We start from the raw sequence: 22,333 nt of genomic DNA on the forward strand, positions 1-22,333 counted from the left end.
TAAAAATAATAGTTGGAGAAGGAAAACATTTCCTAATTTCAATTCTTTTAATTGATTTGATAGCGCTGATGGGGACTTTGTTGTTTGCTAAAGAATATATACTCCGAGTGGGATATATTTGTTTTAATTGGACCCGGTTGCTAGCACGGAGTTTCATGAACCAAACTATGCAGCCAGTCCACGGAGGCGGCTGCATTCTTATAATCGTCTCCCTCAACTAAAATCACATTTTTTTCTGTTCAAGATTTTCGGCTCGGTGCAAGAAATTAGCGGGAACCAATCACGAACGGTCTTCGGCCTGAAGTTTCAAATTAGGTTTTATCGTTTTGGTTTGCTACTTTCTAAACATCGGAAATGAAAATAAAGGCCTCTGCTAGTAGCAAGGAACGACACACGCTAATTGAATTTTAAGCCATCAGCCAATCACAGCTTATACCCGTTTCTTTCTCGGTATTGTAAAACCCTTGGAGGAGATGATTCGTTCGCTCCAAACAGCTCAAAGCGAATAGAAACAAACCTCTAGCGGACATATTTGGTCATAATTTTGGTGCTCGGTTGGATCTGACCGAGATGGGCTTAACTTTTTACGAGACATTTTCGAAAGATTTTTCAAAACGCCATTTTTTCGACATTAATGCACGTCCTACATATTCCCAAATGTATACAAATATTGTCGACAAAATGGTGAAACATTCCAACGATTACACGACTTTTCTTCCGAAATTTTGAAAAGGGTGGCCTATATTGAACGGTAAGTCGTTAAGGCTACTGTACACCTTGAGAATTCGATCGCGGTATTCGGGCCGGAATTTTGTGCCGGATTTTTATCACGGAAAATTTTCCGCCGTTCTCTCCAAACTGTCAAAATAAAACTTCTGCTGCTTCTAAAAAATACCAGTTGTTTTGGAACAGCACAGATTTTTACAAGCGATAAAAACATATTTTTTCCCGATGGAAACAATTCATGTTGAATGCAATCATGTTTAGTCCTGTAGATAGAAGGTGATAACTCTATTGCACATCCAACGACATTCTCGAAATGCCTGTTCATGCACGTGCATTTTGAGATCGCCTTAATACAATAAGCCCCGACTCATACCACAACTTCTTATATTTGTTAAACCGGCAATCATACCCTCTGATATGTTTCTTTTCCCAATTAAGGTGAAGATCTGTAGCAGCCAGAAAAAAATTTATGTAGTGTTAGGATATTTACAATTTCTCCATATAGGGGAAGATGGGGTAAAACACATCCCCGGGGCAAAATGCACCCCTTGTTTATATCGAAAACTGCTGAAAATTTCTAGAAAAGGGTAACACCAGTCGGAAGTCCGTCATAGTTAACTTACACTGTCAAAGTTTGATAACCGTACATCAATAGTAATTCGAGAAATAAACAAAAAGCAACACACTGTGTATTTGGTAGAACAATTTTATTCGAAAAAATCGGCATCGCTAAAACTTCAGCATGTGATAGAATGAGCTTTTCTTTTTCATTTGAAAGTAAAATTAAAATATTCTGCCGGGGGCTCCATAACAACTTTTTATTTTAAAGTTTTTTTTTGTTTGAAAACTTATAGGTTTTTTAATGAAACTGGTTCACATTTTTGCCCCTAGGTAGTACTTTGGACATTCAAATATTACCAAAAATGAGAATCTGATGGACAATTTCATTGTGTACAACTTTGTAGAAAACTACATCGCGATCCAAAATCGCCAGCGAAAGCTATTAAATTTTTATCAAAGTTTCTAGATTCGCAAGAAGCTTTATTCCAAAAACATTTTTATTTGTAAATAAATGGATTGCCTTATTTTAACAGTGTGCTCAGAAGAACCTGAATGCTAGCAAAGTCCCACCTTTAAGCGTAAAAACATAATTCCAGATTCCACCGTTTTATGCGCACCAATGATATTTTAGGAGCATGGAGATATAGAGAAGAGTAGATAAATTTTGAACGAAATTAAGATTCTTGAAAGATGCTGGCAATGCAGCAAAATGAAACAGGTTTTTTTCTGTCACAGATATATTTGTTTCTTCTTTTTTTCTTCACTCATTCTGGAGTGGGCTTGATGTAATCTTGAATCAACTTGAATCTTGAATCAACCTCTTGTGGAATATATTTGGCTTAATTTTTAACTTTATAAATATAAAGTTAAAAATTAGGCCAAATATATCCCGCAAACTCGATTAGATATTAAGTCATATGATTTGATTTCGATTGAGAATCCTGATTGACAGTTTCATGAAGGATATAAAAATAATTTGATGGGATTTATGTTCAAGTTTGTTAACCTTTGGGAATCGCTGTACATTGAACAGAAATCGCAATAGTAAATGAGAAATAAAGGTTTTGTCTATTATACGAAGATAACGATCTCAATATAAAAGTAGATGTAGAAAGTATCACCTTTACCCGAAAGACGTGTTGCTGTTAATGTCTTCAGATTCTGAACTGAACTGGCAACTCTGTTTTCTTGATATGTTGTCTTTGCTCTTATCCCCCCATATTATGAGGGAAATTTTCAATAAAAGATTTGTATTACTTTGAGAATTTACTGAATGTATGGTCCAGCCTGATATTTTCTTGTTTGTTTGTTGTTGTGATCCGTGTACAACGAGTAACGACTCCGGAATTTCTTCTTAAAGGAAATTATGAAACATGGTTTTGTTCTTTTTTCTAAGATTATGTGAAGTGTGCTCGATTTGGTAATAAAATTTCAAGACCAGCAAAAATCTGCATCTATAAATTCTGATGAAATGAATCTACCCCAAAAGATAACAAACATGGATTCAAAACTCGAAGAGCTTTCTTTTTCAATCATCTTTCTTTTAATGTTGATAAAGACAAACAGGATTCTCAACCCAAAATTGCAATAAAATCCATCGTTTATTACAATGACTCCAACTGTCTACTTTAGTTCATTCAAATATGAAGCTTTGAATTTAAGCCAATTGTATTTTACCAGGCAGATTAGGATCAGAAAGAAGGGTCATTCTAGTCTACATTAGCTATCCCCTAGAGCGAGAAAAGAAATGAAAAAGGCATGATAAAATCCGTTACTACATTAATCAACATCTTGAAAAGGTATAAGATTATCGAATAAATTTGGTTAACACCTTTCCACACCTCCTTGTTCATAAAGTGTCATTTTCCCCCAAGACTCGGAGAAATCTGAAAATATATTTTTTTCTGCTGAGAATTGGACTTTGTATGCATTGAAATTTATTCAAATTTACTGTTCATTTACACCCAACATTTTTTGTAAGTCCTTGTTAATCGACTTCTTAATTCATAGGCACACCTAAAAACTGATAAAATTTTAATAACTTTCTCGGGTGATTTTATATTGATTTATAGCATTCAACGAAGTTGTAGATAATGGGATTGTTCATCAGGTTCTCACTTTTAGTATTTTTTGAATTTCTCTAGTACCAATTAGTAGCAAAAATGCGAATAAATTCAATAAAAAACTTAACTTTAAAATAAAAAACTGTTCTGCCGAATTTTTTTGAATAAAGTTGTTCTACCAAAGACACCGTGAGCAACGTGCTTTTCTCATGTTATTATTGTGGCTCGTGCGACAAGGATTTTCAGCTCATATAAATCCTGTTTTACTATTATATTAGTGAACTCCAGTTCCATCTATACCGTTTATTATTATTCCGTCGCACTATATATGAATATATGAAAAATCTTCTAAATAGTTTACTTTTTGCTAAATTTTTATCTATGCTTCATCGGGAGCAAAATGCCCTCTTCTTTGATTTTACTGTTTTTTAAAACGGAAAAATCGTTCTGAAAGCATGCTAATTGCATAACCTAAGGCTATTTAATGGCACACTTTTGTGAAATCCCGTCAGAAAACAAAACTACTGGCTTGTTCACCGAGCATACGGGCAGTTGTTGTAGTGCATTATGCCCCGTTGTTATGATGCATTTTGCCCCCGCACAGGTGCGTTTGAATATTTTTCATGTTTTTGAATACTTTGCAAAGCGTTATGATTGTGATTGTAGAGGAAAATGTTGGCTAGACGATATCATTAATTAGATTCTCCCAATTAATGTTCTATAGCTGAGTTATGATCTTATTTCCTTAGGGGTTGCGTTTTACCCCATCTTCCACTAGTGATGGTATTTGTTAAAAAATACTGGATGTTACCACTATTGTTGTAGGAATAAGCTGTCAAAGTTTGTTGTGAAATGTAAATTGATCAACTCACCTATAAGAATGCAACCGATTTAACTTTAACTTCGTGAATCTGATTTGAATTGGAATCTATGGTTTACTGTAGTCATACTTTCGCATTAAGAGGGCGTAAAAAAGCGATCTCTAAACAGCGCATATCGCTGCTAGCACTGTAAAATGTAAAATAGTCCATTAGTTTGACATTTATTGGTACATATATTTCACAGTAATGAATATCTATATTAGACCGGCTACAATTTTGACTTTTTTTTGGAACAGTGCTAATTCAAATGGTAATTGGATGCACAGATCTATGCTAAATATGAGCTTTTTCCAATAGCTCTAGTTTACTCACAAGTGGTTTCAAGTTTCTATAGTAATATATATGGAAACTCGGAAATAAAAACTTAAAATCCAATAAAAAATTACACAGTAATTCTGCATACCTTGAAACTTATGTTCGCGTAGCTTATTTTATAACGAACAGCTTTGTTGAAGACTGCATATTGATTGGAGGTTCCCCGATAAAGTTATTTAACTTTGAAGACCAACCGATTTTTTTGAAAATTCCTATTCTAAGCATGTGCGAGAAACAGAGGCAACAAATAACTTTATATGACAATATCTTTTTACTGCAAAATCGGATCAATTTGCAGTCTTCGGCAATGTTGATCCTTATACCTTAAGCTATATATATATATATATGCAGATTTTGGGATTCATAAGATGACACTGGCATTTTGTACTGAATTTATTGTTTCTATTGCCTATTTTTCATATATTTTCACATAAAAACTTTAAAACTCTTGTGAGTGAACTAGAGTTTTCGGAAAAAAGCTCATATTTGATAAATGTTATGTGAAGTCAATTACCGTTTGATTTAGCAGTGTTCCGAAAAAAATCAAAACTGTTGCCGGTCTAATCTATATGTTGGAGCGAGACAGATTGGTTTGATCAGTAATGCATGAATATACTAGCGTTTAGTAACCCCACCCGCTCTTTTGAACTTCAACGAAAAAACTAATAATCGATCGCCTCAGAGCCGTAGCAACCTAAGGGGCAAGGGGGGACTTTGCCCCCACGTGTTTTGCGCCGAACGAAATCAAAGATTAATCACATAAGAAGCATGAGCTCTGTATAGTTTATACTGTGTTAATTAGTATCGACCCGAAATTTCATCGCCGCAAATGGCCGCGCTTCATAAAACATCGCGCCGCTTTATGAAACACCGCACCTAGACGATCTGTCATAATATCGCAAATTGCATAACGAAGGGCCGAATGAGAACACAAGTTGTTCAAAAAATAGATGCCGTCTTGTCGATGTATGGCTGCTCCAACTGGTGTGGATGGGCACCGTGTACAGCTATCTACTTCCACTCTGCAATCTTCTCCTCCGTAGTCTGCAAATTGCATTTACGATTGTAGTTCGCTTGCGCTATAGTTGCGGTCCGCTGCTGGTATTTTCCACAAAGTATTCTCGCAGCCGTAGCACTTGCGCTACACATATTGCCTGGATGTCGACTATTTCTTGTCCTCCTTTGTCCCGTGGCAATGTGAATCTTTCCAGCGCCGACTGAGGATGGCGCATTCCCGCTGGTTCTAAACGCCTTACTCAATTTTCTCTCGAGATTTTCCAGAGCTGAACTGACCAACTCTATTTGATGACGCCGAAACTGTAGGTTAACACGGGGACAGCAAAGTATTGATTGCTCTGACTTTATTCCCCGCGGTCAGGAAAGACTTCAAGATACAGTTCACTTGGCTCAAGAACGTTATTTCGGAGCTTAAGCTTGATGTCGGTGTGGCGAATCCCGGGGAGCTGCAGGAATCCGATATACTGATATGATTCGCCGTGAATCGTGTCCCGAATCATCTCACCTTCGTCGATCTCGCAGTCTCCAGTCTCGATCAATCGCCCTGATAGTAGCTGAACAGATCGGCATTTCTCTAGGCCAAACGTCCTGCCGATGTCGCCACTAATTCTTTCGGTTTAATGACTCCACCCAGTCGTTCTGTCGAGTCAGCATAGATCTTGATATCGTCCACTTAGAAAGTAAGGGACGTCTCTTCCGGTGAGCTTTCTCTATACCTTATCTGATAGCCATGCGATGATAGTCATTGAGGTGTCCTACTGAGAGGGATAAAAGAATCGTCTTGGAAGGTCCCACTTAATTTGCCAAAAATTCTAGACCGCAACGCGTCTTTTCCATGTCTTCTGAGCAGTTTTGTCGTTCCTCTCTCCATCACCTGCCATAGGAACCTTAGACTACAGGATCAACTTTATACATCTTTAATGCCTTGATGAGGAGCGAGTGCGGTATGGAGTTGTATGTCTTCTTGTAATCGATATAGGCCATACTAAGGTTTCGTTGGTTACGCACTACTTCTCTAACAATGACGCATTGAGGATGGCTTGATCTTTTCAGGCTTGTGTGTTTTTCTTACATCCCTTCTGCTCCTCTGTCAGGATGCTGTTCTTCTCATAGTGGGCCCTTACGTATGTAGTGATGAAGGTGCTCATGATCTTGTACAGACTTGCTAGACAGGTAATTGGTATGTCCTTGGGGATGAAAAATTGTGGTATCACGGGTGGTCGCGCTTTTACGTCAGCTGGCGAGCTTCCAGCATGCGAGGCTCAGTAGGTGCAATGCTGGCGGCAGAGTTGTTCGAGATCAGACTCTCCAAGCTCCACTACTTTGAAGGTATTTGCTTTTGCCGGTGATGTTGAGACGGGTCGCCTCTAGGTGTAAGTCGGTATCGTAAACATCTTACGGTTGCCACTGCAGCACAGAATACCTCCAGGTTCTGTACAAATTCCAGGTGAATTGGGAGCACGTTGCCATTCATGACCTGAAGTTCACAGGTCAACTTAAAAGTATACTGCAACTTCGGAATCCTGGGGCGTGAAATTGGATCCGTGTCGCGACATTGCGCAACCGCTTCATCCACATTAAAGACCAAATTACGTAGTAGCTGCCGACCAAGGGATGGATCTTCTGGCAACGATTCTCTTTTTTCCTTTTTCTTTACGACTAAGAGTGAATCAATTTTTTGTTTTTATCTTGTGACGAGCGAGACGAAGACGAAGGAAAAAAGTTTAGAACAGTGTGGAAAAGGTCGTATGAGCAAGCTTTGAGTTTGCTGAGGACGTAACCCTTTGTGTTCTACCGCTAGAATCAGTATCGTCTTGAGCACTGGGGTTCTAAATATTAAAAATACTTTTTCTTCCAGTCCCTTGCCTTAAGTATACGTTGATAATAAATATTCAATTTTCGAATTCCTTTAACCGATATATCATTTGGATTACCATTCTCAGGCCATCATTTGAACACTTTATCTTTTTGAATCTAAACATGTGTTCTAAGGAACCAGAACTAAAGCTTCCCGCTAAACGATCAGTTGAAAAATGTGAGAAATTTGTCGTTTCCGCTTTAATCAAGCCACAACGATCTTAACCGTATCTTTCGCCGGCTGGCACTCCTACCGTCCCGTTCGTTCTGCTCCGTGAATTCCTCTTTGCGGTTTCTTTTTGTTTACGCTGTTCGAACCGTCCCGGTCCGGGTAACCCGACACCACATATCGGTCCAATTAAAATTAATCGATTTACAAATGAGCTTACACGGTGTCGCTATAATTAAGTTATTTAGTTTCAAATTAATTCCGATAATCCGATCGATGAAAATTGGGCACTTTCTTTCCGCCGGCTTCCGCGGCGGCAGTGCGCCGATGCGCGGGATTCTCTTTCGGTGCTTTTTTCCCGTGAATCTGAGGTGGGCAGCAGCAGAGTGCAGACAACGAGCCCGGATCGCTGGATTGTGATTTAGTCATCAGACTTAACTTGGTTAAATATATGTTTAGTTGGTAGCTTATAGCATCTCTCCGACTCGAGGGCTTTTCTCGCGGGCCACGCTTTCGACAGCACATCATCGGGTCGGGAACGGTCGCCTCATTGGCTGTTGCTTTTGAAGCGATTCGCGCGGTGTTTCGAAATTTATTCTCTCAACTCTACCTAATGATGAGAAACCCAGTTTGACGATGGGCTCAGATGGCAGAATCAGGTGAGCCGACGATTTTGATGGCGCTATAAAATATTCAAATTATGAGCATAACAGTGACGATATCGCTTACGGGCGGTTATGCTCGCGTTTCACCTTTTATGGTCTATTTTGGAAAGCTGCAGGGCAAGTTTGCGCTATGCGCTCACCCGGTCCCGGGTATATTCTCACGTGCTGCGCACCGCAAACGATTGGTTATGGAAAATTTCGTCGTGCAATCGTAAATTTTCCACCATGGTATAATACTGTTGAGAGTTGGTTGGGTTAGGTCCAAGTTAGATGCATACTAATGAATTTTCAAATAGCTAATGGTATCAGGTATCAGTTAGCTAATAAAATATGTTGACGAGGGCGATGCAGTTTTGCTTCAAATGTCCATGAAATCATATTACTGAATGATTGCGTTAACTACCTTCGGTTTAGAATCAAATGTTCTCAACTTGTTAATAAATAATCCGGAACGACACTAAAGAATAAAAAAGCGGGATCCCTTAGCCCTTGCTGAGTAACTTTGAACTACGTTGGAGTGTAGAAAATTAATATGCGCTTTGATGCAGCACGAGTATATCTCATCTCCAAAACGTAACCCTAATCTTTAAATGAAGCTCTAGGAGTGTGCAAAATTGCGGGGTGAACTTTTATTTTAAGAACTATTATCACAAATAAATTCAGGCTCAAAAATAAAAGATAAGATTAAAACCATGTTTATATGAGATGAAGTACAGGGTGATAAAAATAAGTGTATTCAATATTTTATGGCACCAAATTCCATTTCTTTGTGTATTTCAAAAAATGTAAAATACATTCTGCAGTGTGTTTGTAATCATTATGGCAATATTGGGTTTTCGAACAAAATGATAGCGTAGCCAGGAATCGCTTGTTTTTTCGAAATTGCTTAAATTTCATATAAGTTTGATAAATTATAGATTATTAAGTTCAGAAACAAAATTTGCCTAACAGATGCCTTTTCTAATTTCGTTTATAATTTAATCAATTAAGTCAAAGTATGAAAATACAAAGTGCACTTTTAAAGTGGAATAAACGTTCGAAAATTTTTCTAACGGTCAAGATCACATAATTTCGAAAGCATCAACTTTGAGGTTTTAACATCCTCGAGGAAGCTTTCCAACATAAAAGAGCGCATCATTTGAGGTAATAATTTTGATGAATTAATCTCCTAGAAGTAATTATGGAAAATGTGCTCCTCAAAAATAGTAAGAGACTTGGTGTCTTCAACAAAGTTGTTCATAACGTCATTTAAAACAATTTTTTTGCAGCAGATGGGATTAGTCAATTACTGTAAGGGATCATCCATAAATGACGTAGCATTATATGGGGGAGGGGGGAGTTTTGTATTTTGTGATGATGTGTGACGACAGTGGGGTAGGGGGTCATGTCATGCTACGTAGCTTTTTTAAAGGGGAATAGAATAGAATTTTTAAAAAAATTTACGGGGACAAGGGGGGGCAGAGTTACCGTCAAGCTACGTAATTACCAGGGGGGTATTAAGAGGTTTGTGACGAAATGCTACGATGGGGGAGGGGGGTGTTAAAAATCACTCAAAAAATGCTACGTCATTTATGGATCATCCCTAATAACAGAATAACTTGTTTCAAAGGTTTTCATTCACATGTAGTCTAATATATTTCGATATTCTGAACGCACGGAGTATCCATGTCTTCAACAAAATTAGTTTGGAATGTCTTCAACAAAGTTTTTTTTTCATTTTTATTATAGAGGCTTTAACTTTAGGGTCTTTCGGCTCTTTTTTGAGGTTTGAAAAATTTCTAACCTAAAGTACGGGGGTTGGGAATCAAACCCAGATGCCCGCTTCTTTCAATAGTCGTGTGAAATGGTATTTTCGAAAACTTTGATGAAGACATTAAATTTTTTGAAGAGTAATTTTTTTTATAATTACTTCCAGGAGGATTAACCGCTAAAATTATTTTATAAGATGAGGTGCTGCTTTACGTTGTGATATTGTTCAAAGATTCTGAACAACCAAAGTTGACAAATGTGATCGTGACAGTAAAAAATATTTTCGAGCATTAATTTTATTTTTCTTCACTTCCCACAACGAGAACTTCAGAATGAGTCCTTGTATACAAAAATTTATTGTATCATTCAATTAAACTGTCAAATATACACCATTAATAGCTACTAACTTGAAATGTTTTGAAATTTTTATTTCCAATCCTGCTTAGAGGTTATTTATATAATTGGTGATACAAAATATACCCATAAAAACCTATCTTGGCCTGCCAAAGACAAACGGAAAAAGTCATTTTGCATCATCTTCCTTCCACTTTTCAAAATATTCTTGTCGTTGTTAATCACACTGAGTTTTTGTCTTACCTCTCCGCATTCTCAAAAAAACCTTTTTTAATCCACCTAATGGTGCAATTATCATTTATCCAAACTATGATTAAATGGCTGGTTATGTTCAATATAACATTGTGGAAATGTCTATTTCATTCTTATTACACATGATGAGCATATATAAGCGCACGACTGTCACGAACCTGATAAGCAAGATGTCGATACTGACACACTTGAAACAAACAAAAATATAATATTGATATAGCTTAATCAGAGTGAGTTCAATGTTGTCTTCATGTTAACTTCATGGTGGAGAAGGGACGGGATATAATTAGTAGGAGGGAAAGGATATGTCGGGAATCATCTAACTTATTGTAGTATACGGGGTGGATGAAGGGTATGCATGTGGGAGGTTGGTCTGAGAGGGTGGGGGTTCAAATTTTGTTCAGTCGTCACCGAAGTGGCTTTAGATCTGGAATTTGCCCGGAACCCCGGGACTTCCGGAATTATCGATAGTGGACAATACATTCAAATAATCTTTAATTCGCCATCAGTAATCTAGGTCTGCGAATCGAAATAATTTGATGTTCGTTTCAATGGATTTTAAACCTATGGGGTATTACGATTGTAGCGGTTTATATGAGAAATTCCTATGAGACCGCAATAACCAACCTGTAACTCCAGAACCAAAAGTCAGAATTTGAAATCATGTTTGTAAACATCGGTTAGGGATTTGCTGGAAAATAGGTGTGACATTAGCTCGGGAACTTGGCGAGTTCCCAGGGAGCATCAAGATCCGTCATAGGTGACCAATGTGGTCAAAACTACTTTAATTAGTCATTAGTGATCTAGACCCGCAAATCCATGTAATGTTGAACGTATTTGAATATGTATTACATCATTCGGACATCATAGGGTTACCAGTTTATATGGGAATTTCCTGTGTGACCACACTCTTCAACCCGTAACTCCGGAACCGGAAGTTCGATCAACTAAAAATTCAATAGCGTCTTATGGGATATACCGTTATATTATGCGTTATACCGTTAATTTGAAACTGAGTTTGCGCAAATCGGTTCAGCCACCTCCGAGAAAATTGAGTGACTTTATTTTGACACACACATACATGCACACATAAATACACACATAAATACACACATACACACATACATACCCACAGACATTATGCGACATTTATTTCTCGCGCGACTCGTGGGACTATACATGGAGATAACAAAAAATAAAAACAAACAGACGGAGGTGCCAAACCCCTTCGCTAGAGGTGGTTTGGCGAGGTCTCCCCCCCCGTGGGGAGAGTAGTGGAGCGATGAGTGCTGCATCTGAAAGCACTAGTGACTCCCCAGCAGCGGTAGGAAATAGCCCTACCAGTGCACCGGAGGGGCCACTATCTGCGATGCGCAAAGTAGCGAAGCAACTCGATTCAATAATCGATTTCGCTAGCGCAAAGCAGAATATAGCCAAGGAGTTGAAGTTGAGCCTCCTGGAGCTCCGGAAAGCTGTTCGTGTCGCAAGACAGGAACAGCAGGCCTATGATAAGAGGGTGGAATGTCGGGAGAGGCCCGACAGAGAAACCCAGACAGTGGCCTCCAATAGGGAGGAAAGAGAGAAGGTCGATAGAGGTTCACAGACAGTGGCCTTTACCTTCTACGGAGCAGTGCACCCCGTGCGGTAGATTGGACCCTACCAATAGCACGTGTACTGGGCTAGGACATAAAGGTCTTCTCCATTGTAAAAAAAAAAACCTTCTACGGAGCAGCCACGTCGATCGGAGCGGCGACCGAGTTCCCCTCGAAGGGAAAAGGCAAGGGCAAGGGCAATCGTAAGACGGCGTCAATGGATTTTAAACCTATGGGGTATTACGATTGTAGCGGTTTATATGAGAAATTCCTATGAGACCGCAATAACCAACCTGTAACTCCAGAACCAAAAGTCAGAATTTGAAATCATGTTTGTAAACATCGGTTAGGGATTTGCTGGAAAATAGGTGTGACATTAGCTCGGGAACTTGGCGAGTTCCCAGGGAGCATCAAGATCCGTCATAGGTGACCAATGTGGTCAAAACTACTTTAATTAGTCATTAGTGATCTAGACCCGCAAATCCATGTTGTTGACGCAACCTGCATCAGCTCAGCCAGGCAACCCTATGAAGAGACGACAGCAGATCAGCGCGCCAGTCTATGGTGAATTATATAAGTCGAGAGCGGAGGAAGAAGGAACAAAACAAACCAGAAATTATACCATCGTCTTTAAATCATCATAGATACCACGTGAATTAAAACTTAAGCTAAGAGTAATAAAATTATATTAAAATTGTTTGAATTGTTGGAGTTAAAATATAGGAGAACTAAAACTGTAAGTGAATGAAATGTGTGCTGGAAAATTTATAAATAATAGTTAGTAAAACTTACAGCTAAAAAGCGATTAAAAGCTAAAAGAGCAGTTCGTTTTCTTCAACCTAAGGACAATTTCCAACAAACTTTTTAGAGTTTTATGGTACCACATCAGGATACTATCATCGGCCGTACTGTGCACATTCGACATCTGAGAATTATCGCTATATTCGATTAAAACCGTTCATAACTATATCCGTGAGGTAAGTCACCTAACCTCACAATGTCGACCGCGGTACGAAACAATTGCCCGCTGTGCAATAATCCTGATGATGATGATGATATGGTCGCGTGTGACCAATGTGACACCTGGCATCACTTCAGATGCGCTGGGGTGAATCACTCGATTGCAGACCGGTCGTGGCGGTGCAATAAGTGCCATTTGCAGATATTGCCAGCGTTATCGAAATCGTCTCGGAGGTCGACATCCGAAGCGCAAGCTGAGTTGCAGTTGAAAAGGTTAGAAGAGGAAAGAGCGATGCATGCTAAGCATCTGGCTGAGGATCTTGCCATTAAGCAGGCTAAGTTAGCGCAGCAGGAAGACGCGCTGAAACTGCAGAGGGAGATTGACCAGCACTATATAGAGCAACGGTATGCGGTACTTCAATCGACACTGGAGGAAAACGATAATCGGAGTAATCGATCGCTACGTAGTCAACAAAGCAGTCGTAGTAAGGTTAAGGATTGGATGGAGAAGCAGCAGGAACAGGCAGCAGGTACGGAATCGGAAGCTACCCTTCCCGCCGGAACCACGTCGTTCGCCGCAACTCAAGGAAAACCAACTAACGCCACTATAGCTGTTGCTGTACAATCGACGGTGCCCTTCATTCCAGTTCCTATCAGTAGCGTAGGGTTGAGTAACACACCGAAGCGACCATTTACGACTGTTGGAGGAAATAGCCAGATGTTACCGACGACGCTTGTATCGACTGCTGTTCTTACCGGTACAGAAAGAAACCAAAATGTGCTTACAGTGCAAGAAGTTCCCTGCACGTTGCCACTAATGAATCCAGCGTATGCTACACGTGCCGTAGTAGAACAACCGATTTCGGCAGTTCGACAACTTACATCGGGTATGAGTTACAGACCGTATACAGTAACAAACACTACGTTTACGGGTGCATTAGTGGCCCGACCAGTCCCGTCTGTACAAGCAGCTACTGGTATCATACCGATATCTTCATCGAGTAATGCATATGTAGGTGCAGCGACCCGACCAGTCCCGTCTGTACAAGCAGCTAGTAGTATCATACCGATACCTTCGTCGAGTAATGCATACGTAGGTGCAGCGACTCGACCAGTTCCGAATTTAGAGTATGATCCAAATGTTCATGCACTCCATCAGAGCTCAGGAGGTAAGACTTTAGAAAACATCCTTGAACAAATAAACTATCGGGTAGGAGATTTAGTGATTGGTAATAGGTTAGCTGAGACGCCCAATATGCAAAGTCTTCCACCGCGTTTTCGATCGTTACCCCCGTCCACTCGCGATCCCGGGGTATTTCAATCCAACGCAGCCGAGCAACATTTTCTTCATAGCACACCGCACCCAAATGTGAACTTAATAGCTACCCCACACCCGAGGCGTATCGAAACTAATATTCCGTCTCTCGGTGTGCCTGATATCTCTCAATCCATACCTGAGCCAGCAATCAGTTCATCTCTTGCAGTGGCGGGCCCATCGCAGCAACAATTGGCTGCTCGGCAAGTGGTTTCGAAAGAGTTACCGGTGTTCACAGGAAATCCCTTGGAGTGGCCGTTATTCATTAACAGTTACGAAAATTCGACTGCGCTGTGCGGTTTTTCGTTAGCAGAAAATATGATGCGTTTACAGCGGTCCTTGAAAGGAAATGCGCTAGAAGCTGTACGTTGCAATTTATTGATGCCGGATGCAGTGCCCCGTGTGATGGCCACGCTGAAAATGCTGTACGGTCGACCGGAAATAATAGTGAACTCGTTGTTAGCAAAAGTTCGTTCTACGCCTCCCCCCAGAGCTGACAGGTTGGAAACATTAATTACATATGGATTGGTTGTGCAGAATCTGTGCAGCCAGCTGATTGCCTCTGGACAAATCGCCCACCTGGGTAACCCGTCTCTTCTACAAGAGCTCGTAGAAAAATTACCTGCGAGTATTAAGATGGATTGGGCACGGTATAAGCGAAGAGTACTGAGACCTGATATTACTACATTTGAGAACTACATGTCTTCAATCATCGAGGAAGCCAGTGAGGTTTCATTGTTCGTCGAACCGGAGAGGGGTAATAAGGAAACCAAAAGACCTCCCTCCCGAGATAAGGCGTTTGTGAATGCTCACGGGTTAGAAGGTAATGGTAAAGTAAGCTCTGAGAACAGTTCAGGCAGAGCAGTTCAGGATCAACCAAAACAGAAAAGCTGTCCTATTTGTCAACAGATTGGACACAAAGTGAAGGATTGTGGAAAATTCAAGGCACAGAATCTCCATGAACGGTGGAGGCTTGTCGAAGATCAGCAATTATGTCGTCGTTGCCTCGTTCGGCACGGAAAATGGCCTTGTCATACAACATATCCATGTGGAGTGGATGGATGTGACGCCCGCCATCATCAACTACTTCACCCCGGAAAGAGCAATGAAGTGAAGCGATCCGTTGAAATAACGAATCCAGTAGTGAAGACAAACTTAGCCAGTACTTCCGGAACTGTAAGTACACATCGACAGGTGGTTAATTCTATACTGTTTCGTGTGATTCCTGTGACGTTGTACGGACCAAATTCATCAATCAAAACTTTCGCCTTCCTGGATGAAGGTTCGTCACTAACTCTACTGGACAAAGACATCGCGAAGGAACTAGGATTGAATGGAGAAGTAAGCTCGTTATGCTTGAACTGGACTTCGGACGTCTCTCGCATTGAACCAAGCTCAGAACGTCTGACAGTAGAAATAGCAGGTGGAAACGGTACAACCAAATACACTATGTCTAATGTTCGCACGGTGGACGGCTTGAAACTACCAGCTCAGAGTCTCGTGTATGAAGATTTGGTTGGAAGCTTTCCTTACCTCGGGGGGCTTCCAATAGAAAGCTACCGAGATGCTAATCCGCGAATTCTCATCGGAGTGGAACACTCAAAACTCAGTGTAGCTCTTAAGAAACGAGAGGGTCGAGGGGACGAACCAATAGCTACGCGCTGTCGCCTTGGATGGACAATCCATGGCAGAATAGGAAGCGGAAACCAGGACGCCGCATATTTCAATCATCATGTCTGTGATTGCTCAACCGATCGCGAACTCCATGGTATAGTCGAACGTTTTTTTGCAATCGATGCAGTTTTGTCAACAGTGCCAACGATTGAGACAGAAGATGATAGGCGAGCTCGACGAATTCTGACCGAAACTACAGTACGAGTAGATGGTGGTTTCGAAACAGGTTTACTGTGGAAATACGATTACATAGAATTCCCCAGAAGCTATTCGATGGCTGAACAAAGACTCAAATGTTTGGAGCGTCGAATGAAATCCAACCCAGCATTACGCGAGAATCTCGTTAGGCAGCTTCGTGAATATCAGAAAAAGGGGTACGCTCACAAAGCTACGGAAACCGAACTTTTAGCGGCTGACCCTACGCGGGTTTGGTATCTTCCCCTTGGGGCTGTCATCAATCCAAAAAAGCCTGGAAAAGTACGTGTGATCTGGGACGCTGCTGCGAAGGTCAATGGAATCTCGTTGAATACAATGCTTTTGAAAGGGCCAGATATGTTGACTTCTCTACCAGCTGTCTTAAGCCGATATAGACAACGTCAAGTGGCCATCAGTGCGGATATCAAGGAGATGTTTCATCAACTTAGAATTCGGGAAAGTGATAAGCAGTCTCAGCGGTTTCTTTGGCGAGAAGATCCTTCGCATGCTCCGGAGGTATTTGTGATGGACAGAGCCACATTTGGATCAACCTGTTCTCCATGTTCGTCTCAGTATGTTAAGAACCGGAACGCTGTAGAGTACGCTGAAGAATTTCCAGATGCAGCAGAAGCCATAATCGACAACCACTACGTGGATGACTATTTGGACAGCCGTGATACTGAAGATGAAGCGGTGCGTATAGCTCGGGAGGTGAAGTTTGTACATGCCAAGGGCGGCTTTGAAATTCGGAACTGGTTGTCTAATTCGACCAATGTCCTCGCACAACTGGGAGAAATGAAGCACAGCACAGTAAAGCGATTCGTGTTTGACAAATCGGAGGAAGAATCTGGTGAGCGTGTTCTCGGCATGATATGGTTGCCGCATGAAGACGTTTTCTCCTTTCCAGTTACGTTTGGCGAATCTCTTAAAACGCTATTGATAGACTCGATCGTACCAACGAAGCGTCAGATTTTAAAAGTGGTTATGAGTATTTTTGACCCGATGGGATTTTTGACAACATTTTTGATCCATGGCAAACTGATCATTCAGGAGCTATGGAGAGCCGGAGTAGGTTGGGATGACCCAATTCCGGAGAGAGTTCACGTTCAGTGGAAGCGGTGGGCGGCCCAATTTCCCGAGTTACCTAAATTACGAATTCCCCGCTGCTATTTTCCTAACTATCATCCAGAAAGCTACAAAACCCTACAGATGCACGTTTTTGTAGATGCCAGCGAAACAGCGTTTGCGTGTGCCGTCTACTTTCGCATCGAAGATCGGGGTGTTGTTAGATGTGCTCTCGTTGCATCCAAATCGAAAGTGGCCCCTTTGAAAGCTCTAACAATCCCTCGTTTGGAACTGCAAGCTGCAGCGCTGGGCTGCCGTTTGGCCGCAAATGTCGAAAAGAATCATTCTCTGGCGATCGCCCAACGATTTTTCTGGAGTGACTCTACGACAGTGCTATCTTGGATTAGGTGCATGGAACCCCGGCGTTACACTCCCTTCGTAACCTTTAGAGTCAGCGATATCTTGGCTCAATCGACTGTGGATGAGTGGAGATGGGTACCAACTGCTGAAAACGTAGCCGACGAAGCCACCAAATGGGGAAAAGGCCCTAACTTCTGTGCAAACGATCGCTGGTTTCGCGGACCGGAGTTTCTCTACAAACCAGAATCACAGTGGCCAACTCTAGGATCACATGCCGTGGACACATCTGAAGAGCTCCGTTCGAGATACGTTTCTCATCACCTAGAACAACGTTCACTTGTCGATATTCGGAGATTTTCGAAATGGGAGCGACTGCTGCGGACTGTGGCGTATACCTATAAATTCGTGGCTAACTGTCGACGGAAACTGCGAGCAGAAGCGAACAATGATTGTGCATCTTTGTTACATCCAGAATACATTCTAAAAGCTGAACGATATATATGGCGCGTGGCGCAGCATGAATGTTTCTCTGGAGACATTCTTGTGCTGGCCCATAACAGAAATGTCCCGCAGCATCTGCATAAGAAACTCGATAGTACAAGTTCTATTCGCAAAGCCAGCCCCTTTTTGGATGAATATGGAGTTATTCGAATGGAAGGGCGCATAACCGAGGCTCCATACGTGCCCTACGATGCTAAATTTCCAGTAATACTTCCAAAAACCCATGTGGTTACGAAACTGTTGCTGGACTGGTACCATAGAAAGTATGGACATGGCTACGGAGAAACGGTTGTGAACGAAGTGAAACAGCGATTTCACATTCCTAGACTTCGCACAACTGTTAGGACTGTCCGTGGAACATGTTCTTGGTGTAAGATTTATCGGGCGTCACCTAGTGTACCTAGGATGGCACCGTTACCCGCCGCGCGTTTGACTGCCTACGTCAAACCCTTTACATATGTAGGATTGGATTATTTTGGACCAATATTCATCCGAGCAGGCCGAACAAATCAGAAGCGGTGGGTGGCTCTATTCACCTGTCTCACCGTACGAGCAGTACACCTGGAGGTGGTCTATAGTTTGACCACTGAAGCATGCAAATTGGCGGTACGACGATTCATTGCTCGCAGAGGCTCCCCACTGGAGATTTACTCGGATATGGGCACCAATTTCATAGGGGCCAGCAGAGATCTAGAGAAGGAAATTCAGCAAGCAATACTGGGAGTTGCATCTACCTTCACGAATACGAACACCCGATGGCGCTTCAACCCACCCGTTTCTCCTCATATGGGCGGAGCATGGGAACGAATGGTTCGTGCGGTTAAAATGGCAATCTTTGCCCTTCCAATGGATAAAAGGCCCAGCGATGAATCATTAATTACGCTGTTAGCAGAAGCGGAGTTCATCATTAATTCTCGACCCCTAACATTCGTGCCACTGGAAGCTGCAGATGAGGAAGCTTTGACTCCCAATCATTTTCTGCTTCTGAGTTCAAACGGCATATCTCAACCTTCAACGATGCCGGTTGATGCAAAATCAACTCTGCGCAATAATTGGGGACACGTGCAACACTTGACGGATCTTTTTTGGAAGCGTTGGATCCGGGAGTACCTACCTGTTATAACGAGACGAACAAAATGGTTCGACGAAACAAGGCCAGTACAGGTGGAAGAGCTGGTGGTGATTGTGGATGATAATGTGCGCAATGGGTGGATAAGAGGTCGTGTCGTTAAAGTGTTACCTGGGCCAGACGGGCGTATAAGGATGGCAGATGTGCAAACGACAACGGGCATACTTCGTCGACCGGTAGCTAAACTGGCTGTGTTGGACGTGCGTTAGATAAGGGAGGCTGAAGGACACTAGCCTCACGGGTAGGGGTATGTTGACGCAACCTGCATCAGCTCAGCCAGGCAACCCTATGAAGAGACGACAGCAGATCAGCGCGCCAGTCTATGGTGAATTATATAAGTCGAGAGCGGAGGAAGAAGGAACAAAACAAACCAGAAATTATACCATCGTCTTTAAATCATCATAGATACCACGTGAATTAAAACTTAAGCTAAGAGTAATAAAATTATATTAAAATTGTTTGAATTGTTGGAGTTAAAATATAGGAGAACTAAAACTGTAAGTGAATGAAATGTGTGCTGGAAAATTTATAAATAATAGTTAATAAAACTTACAGCTAAAAAGCGATTAAAAGCTAAAAGAGCAGTTCGTTTTCTTCAACCTAAGGACAATTTCCAACACATGTAATGTTGAACGTATTTGAATATGTATTACATCATTCGGACATCATAGGGTTACCAGTTTATATGGGAATTTCCTGTGTGACCACACTCTTCAACCCGTAACTCCGGAACCGGAAGTTCGATCAACTAAAAATTCAATAGCGTCTTATGGGAGCGTTATACCGTTAATTTGAAACTGAGTTTGCGCAAATCGGTTCAGCCACCTCCGAGAAAATTGAGTGACTTTATTTTGACACACACATACATGCACACATAAATACACACATAAATACACACATACACACATACATACCCACAGACATTATGCGACATTTATTTCTCGCGCGACTCGTGGGACTATACATGGAGATAACAAAAAATAAAAACAAACAGACGGAGGTGCCAAACCCCTTCGCTAGAGGTGGTTTGGCGAGGTCTCCCCCCCCCCGTGGGGAGAGTAGTGGAGCGATGAGTGCTGCATCTGAAAGCACTAGTGACTCCCCAGCAGCGGTAGGAAATAGCCCTACCAGTGCACCGGAGGGGCCACTATCTGCGATGCGCAAAGTAGCGAAGCAACTCGATTCAATAATCGATTTCGCTAGCGCAAAGCAGAATATAGCCAAGGAGTTGAAGTTGAGCCTCCTGGAGCTCCGGAAAGCTGTTCGTGTCGCAAGACAGGAACAGCAGGCCTATGATAAGAGGGTGGAATGTCGGGAGAGGCCCGACAGAGAAACCCAGACAGTGGCCTCCAATAGGGAGGAAAGAGAGAAGGTCGATAGAGGTTCACAGACAGTGGCCTTTACCTTCTACGGAGCAGTGCACCCCGTGCGGTAGATTGGACCCTACCAATAGCACGTGTACTGGGCTAGGACATAAAGGTCTTCTCCATTGTAAAAAAAAAAACCTTCTACGGAGCAGCCACGTCGATCGGAGCGGCGACCGAGTTCCCCTCGAAGGGAAAAGGCAAGGGCAAGGGCAATCGTAAGACGGCGTCAAACGCGAAGCGCCCTAGGAAGTCGCCAGGAGAGGGTGCAAAAACCGACACCACACGGCGTGCGGTTCCAAGACAGGATCAGCAGGCCTATGCTAAGAGGGTGGAATGTCGGGAGAGGCCCGACAGAGAAACCCAGACAGTGGCCTCCAATAGGGAGGAAAGAGAGAAGGTCGATAGAGGTTCACAGACAGTGGCCTTTACCTTCTACGGAGCAGCCACGTCGATCGGAGCGGCGACCGAGTTCCCCTCGAAGGGAAAAGGCAAGGGCAAGGGCAATCGTAAGACGGCGTCAAACGCGAAGCGCCCTAGGAAGTCGCCAGGAGAGGGTGCAAAAACCGACACCACACGGCGTGCAAGGCCAAACGCCGTCTGGCCGAAGTAAGCGAGGGCGAGAGTGACCTCGCTGAGCAGAGCGTTGGTACCAGCAACCCGGCCCGACCGGGGCAGGGGGGCGTTAACCCCTGGACGCTGGTTACCAAGAAGAAGCCGGCACCGACACCGGAGGTACCGCGGCCCGCGAAGAAGGCCAAGGACAGAGGCGAGGCCTTGTGGTTAAAAACCGACAAGGATAAATACGCCGATGTCCTAAAGTCGATGAAGGCGGCCGAAAGCCTTTCGCGTGAGACGTGCGTAGCGTGAGACGCACCAACACGGGAGAAATGCTTCTGGTGCTGAAGCGAGGCGCACAATCTAGTGCGGTATACAAGGCCTTGGAACAAGAGGTCCTTGGTGAAGGCGCCCAAGTCAGGTCGCTAGGGGCGGAAATGACTCTCCAGTGCAAGCATCTGGACGAGTTCACGACCGCAGAAGATGTCGTCGCAGCCGTTAAGGAACAATGCGACGTCACAATCGAGCGGGCCTCTGTCCGATTTAGAGATGGACCCTCTGGCACCCAAGTAGCCTACCTCAGGCTACTGAAGGCGGATGCCAAAAAGGTAACCGAGAAAGGGAAGCTGAAGATCGGCTGGTCGGTATGCCCTATTAGCATACCCCAGCCGCCTTCAGTGGATAGGTGCTATCGGTGCCTTGAGTCCGGCCACAAAGCCTACGAGTGCAAGAACACAGACAGGAGCAAACTATGTCGTCGCTGCGGCGAGGAGGGGCATAAGGAGCGGGGTTGCACTAAGGCGTACAAGTGCCTTATCTGCACCGCTAAGAAGCAAGCCCATAAACATGCTATGGGCGGACCTTCGTGTCCCTTCGGTGAGGCAAATAAGAAGAAGCCGTGAACGTCACACAGCTAAATCTTAACCATTGTGCAGCAGCCCAACAGCTGCTGTGGCAGTCGGTCTCGGAGTCGAGGACAGATGTCGCCCTCTTATCAGACCCGTACCGCAT

At 42.6% G+C, this 22,333-nt stretch overlaps 1 protein-coding gene across 1 annotated transcript; it reads left to right on the top strand.

The window, feature by feature from the left end:
* Window positions 1-13,198: 13,198 nt before the first annotated feature.
* On the top strand, window positions 13,199-19,609 carry LOC131679946 (uncharacterized). Its single transcript, XM_058960689.1, has one exon. The coding sequence runs from the start codon at window positions 13,199-13,201 to the stop codon at window positions 19,607-19,609; it is 6,411 nt and encodes a 2,136-aa protein (XP_058816672.1).
* The last annotated feature ends 2,724 nt before the right edge of the window (window positions 19,610-22,333 follow it).

Source organism: Topomyia yanbarensis, chromosome 2 (genome assembly GCF_030247195.1).
Source record: "Topomyia yanbarensis strain Yona2022 chromosome 2, ASM3024719v1, whole genome shotgun sequence".
NCBI lineage: Eukaryota > Metazoa > Arthropoda > Insecta > Diptera > Culicidae > Topomyia > Topomyia yanbarensis.

Bases quoted from the DNA above. Each gene is read 5' to 3' on its own strand.
- LOC131679946 (XM_058960689.1), top strand. From the start codon at position 13,199: ATGTCGACCGCGGTACGAAACAATTGCCCGCTGTGCAATAATCCTGAT.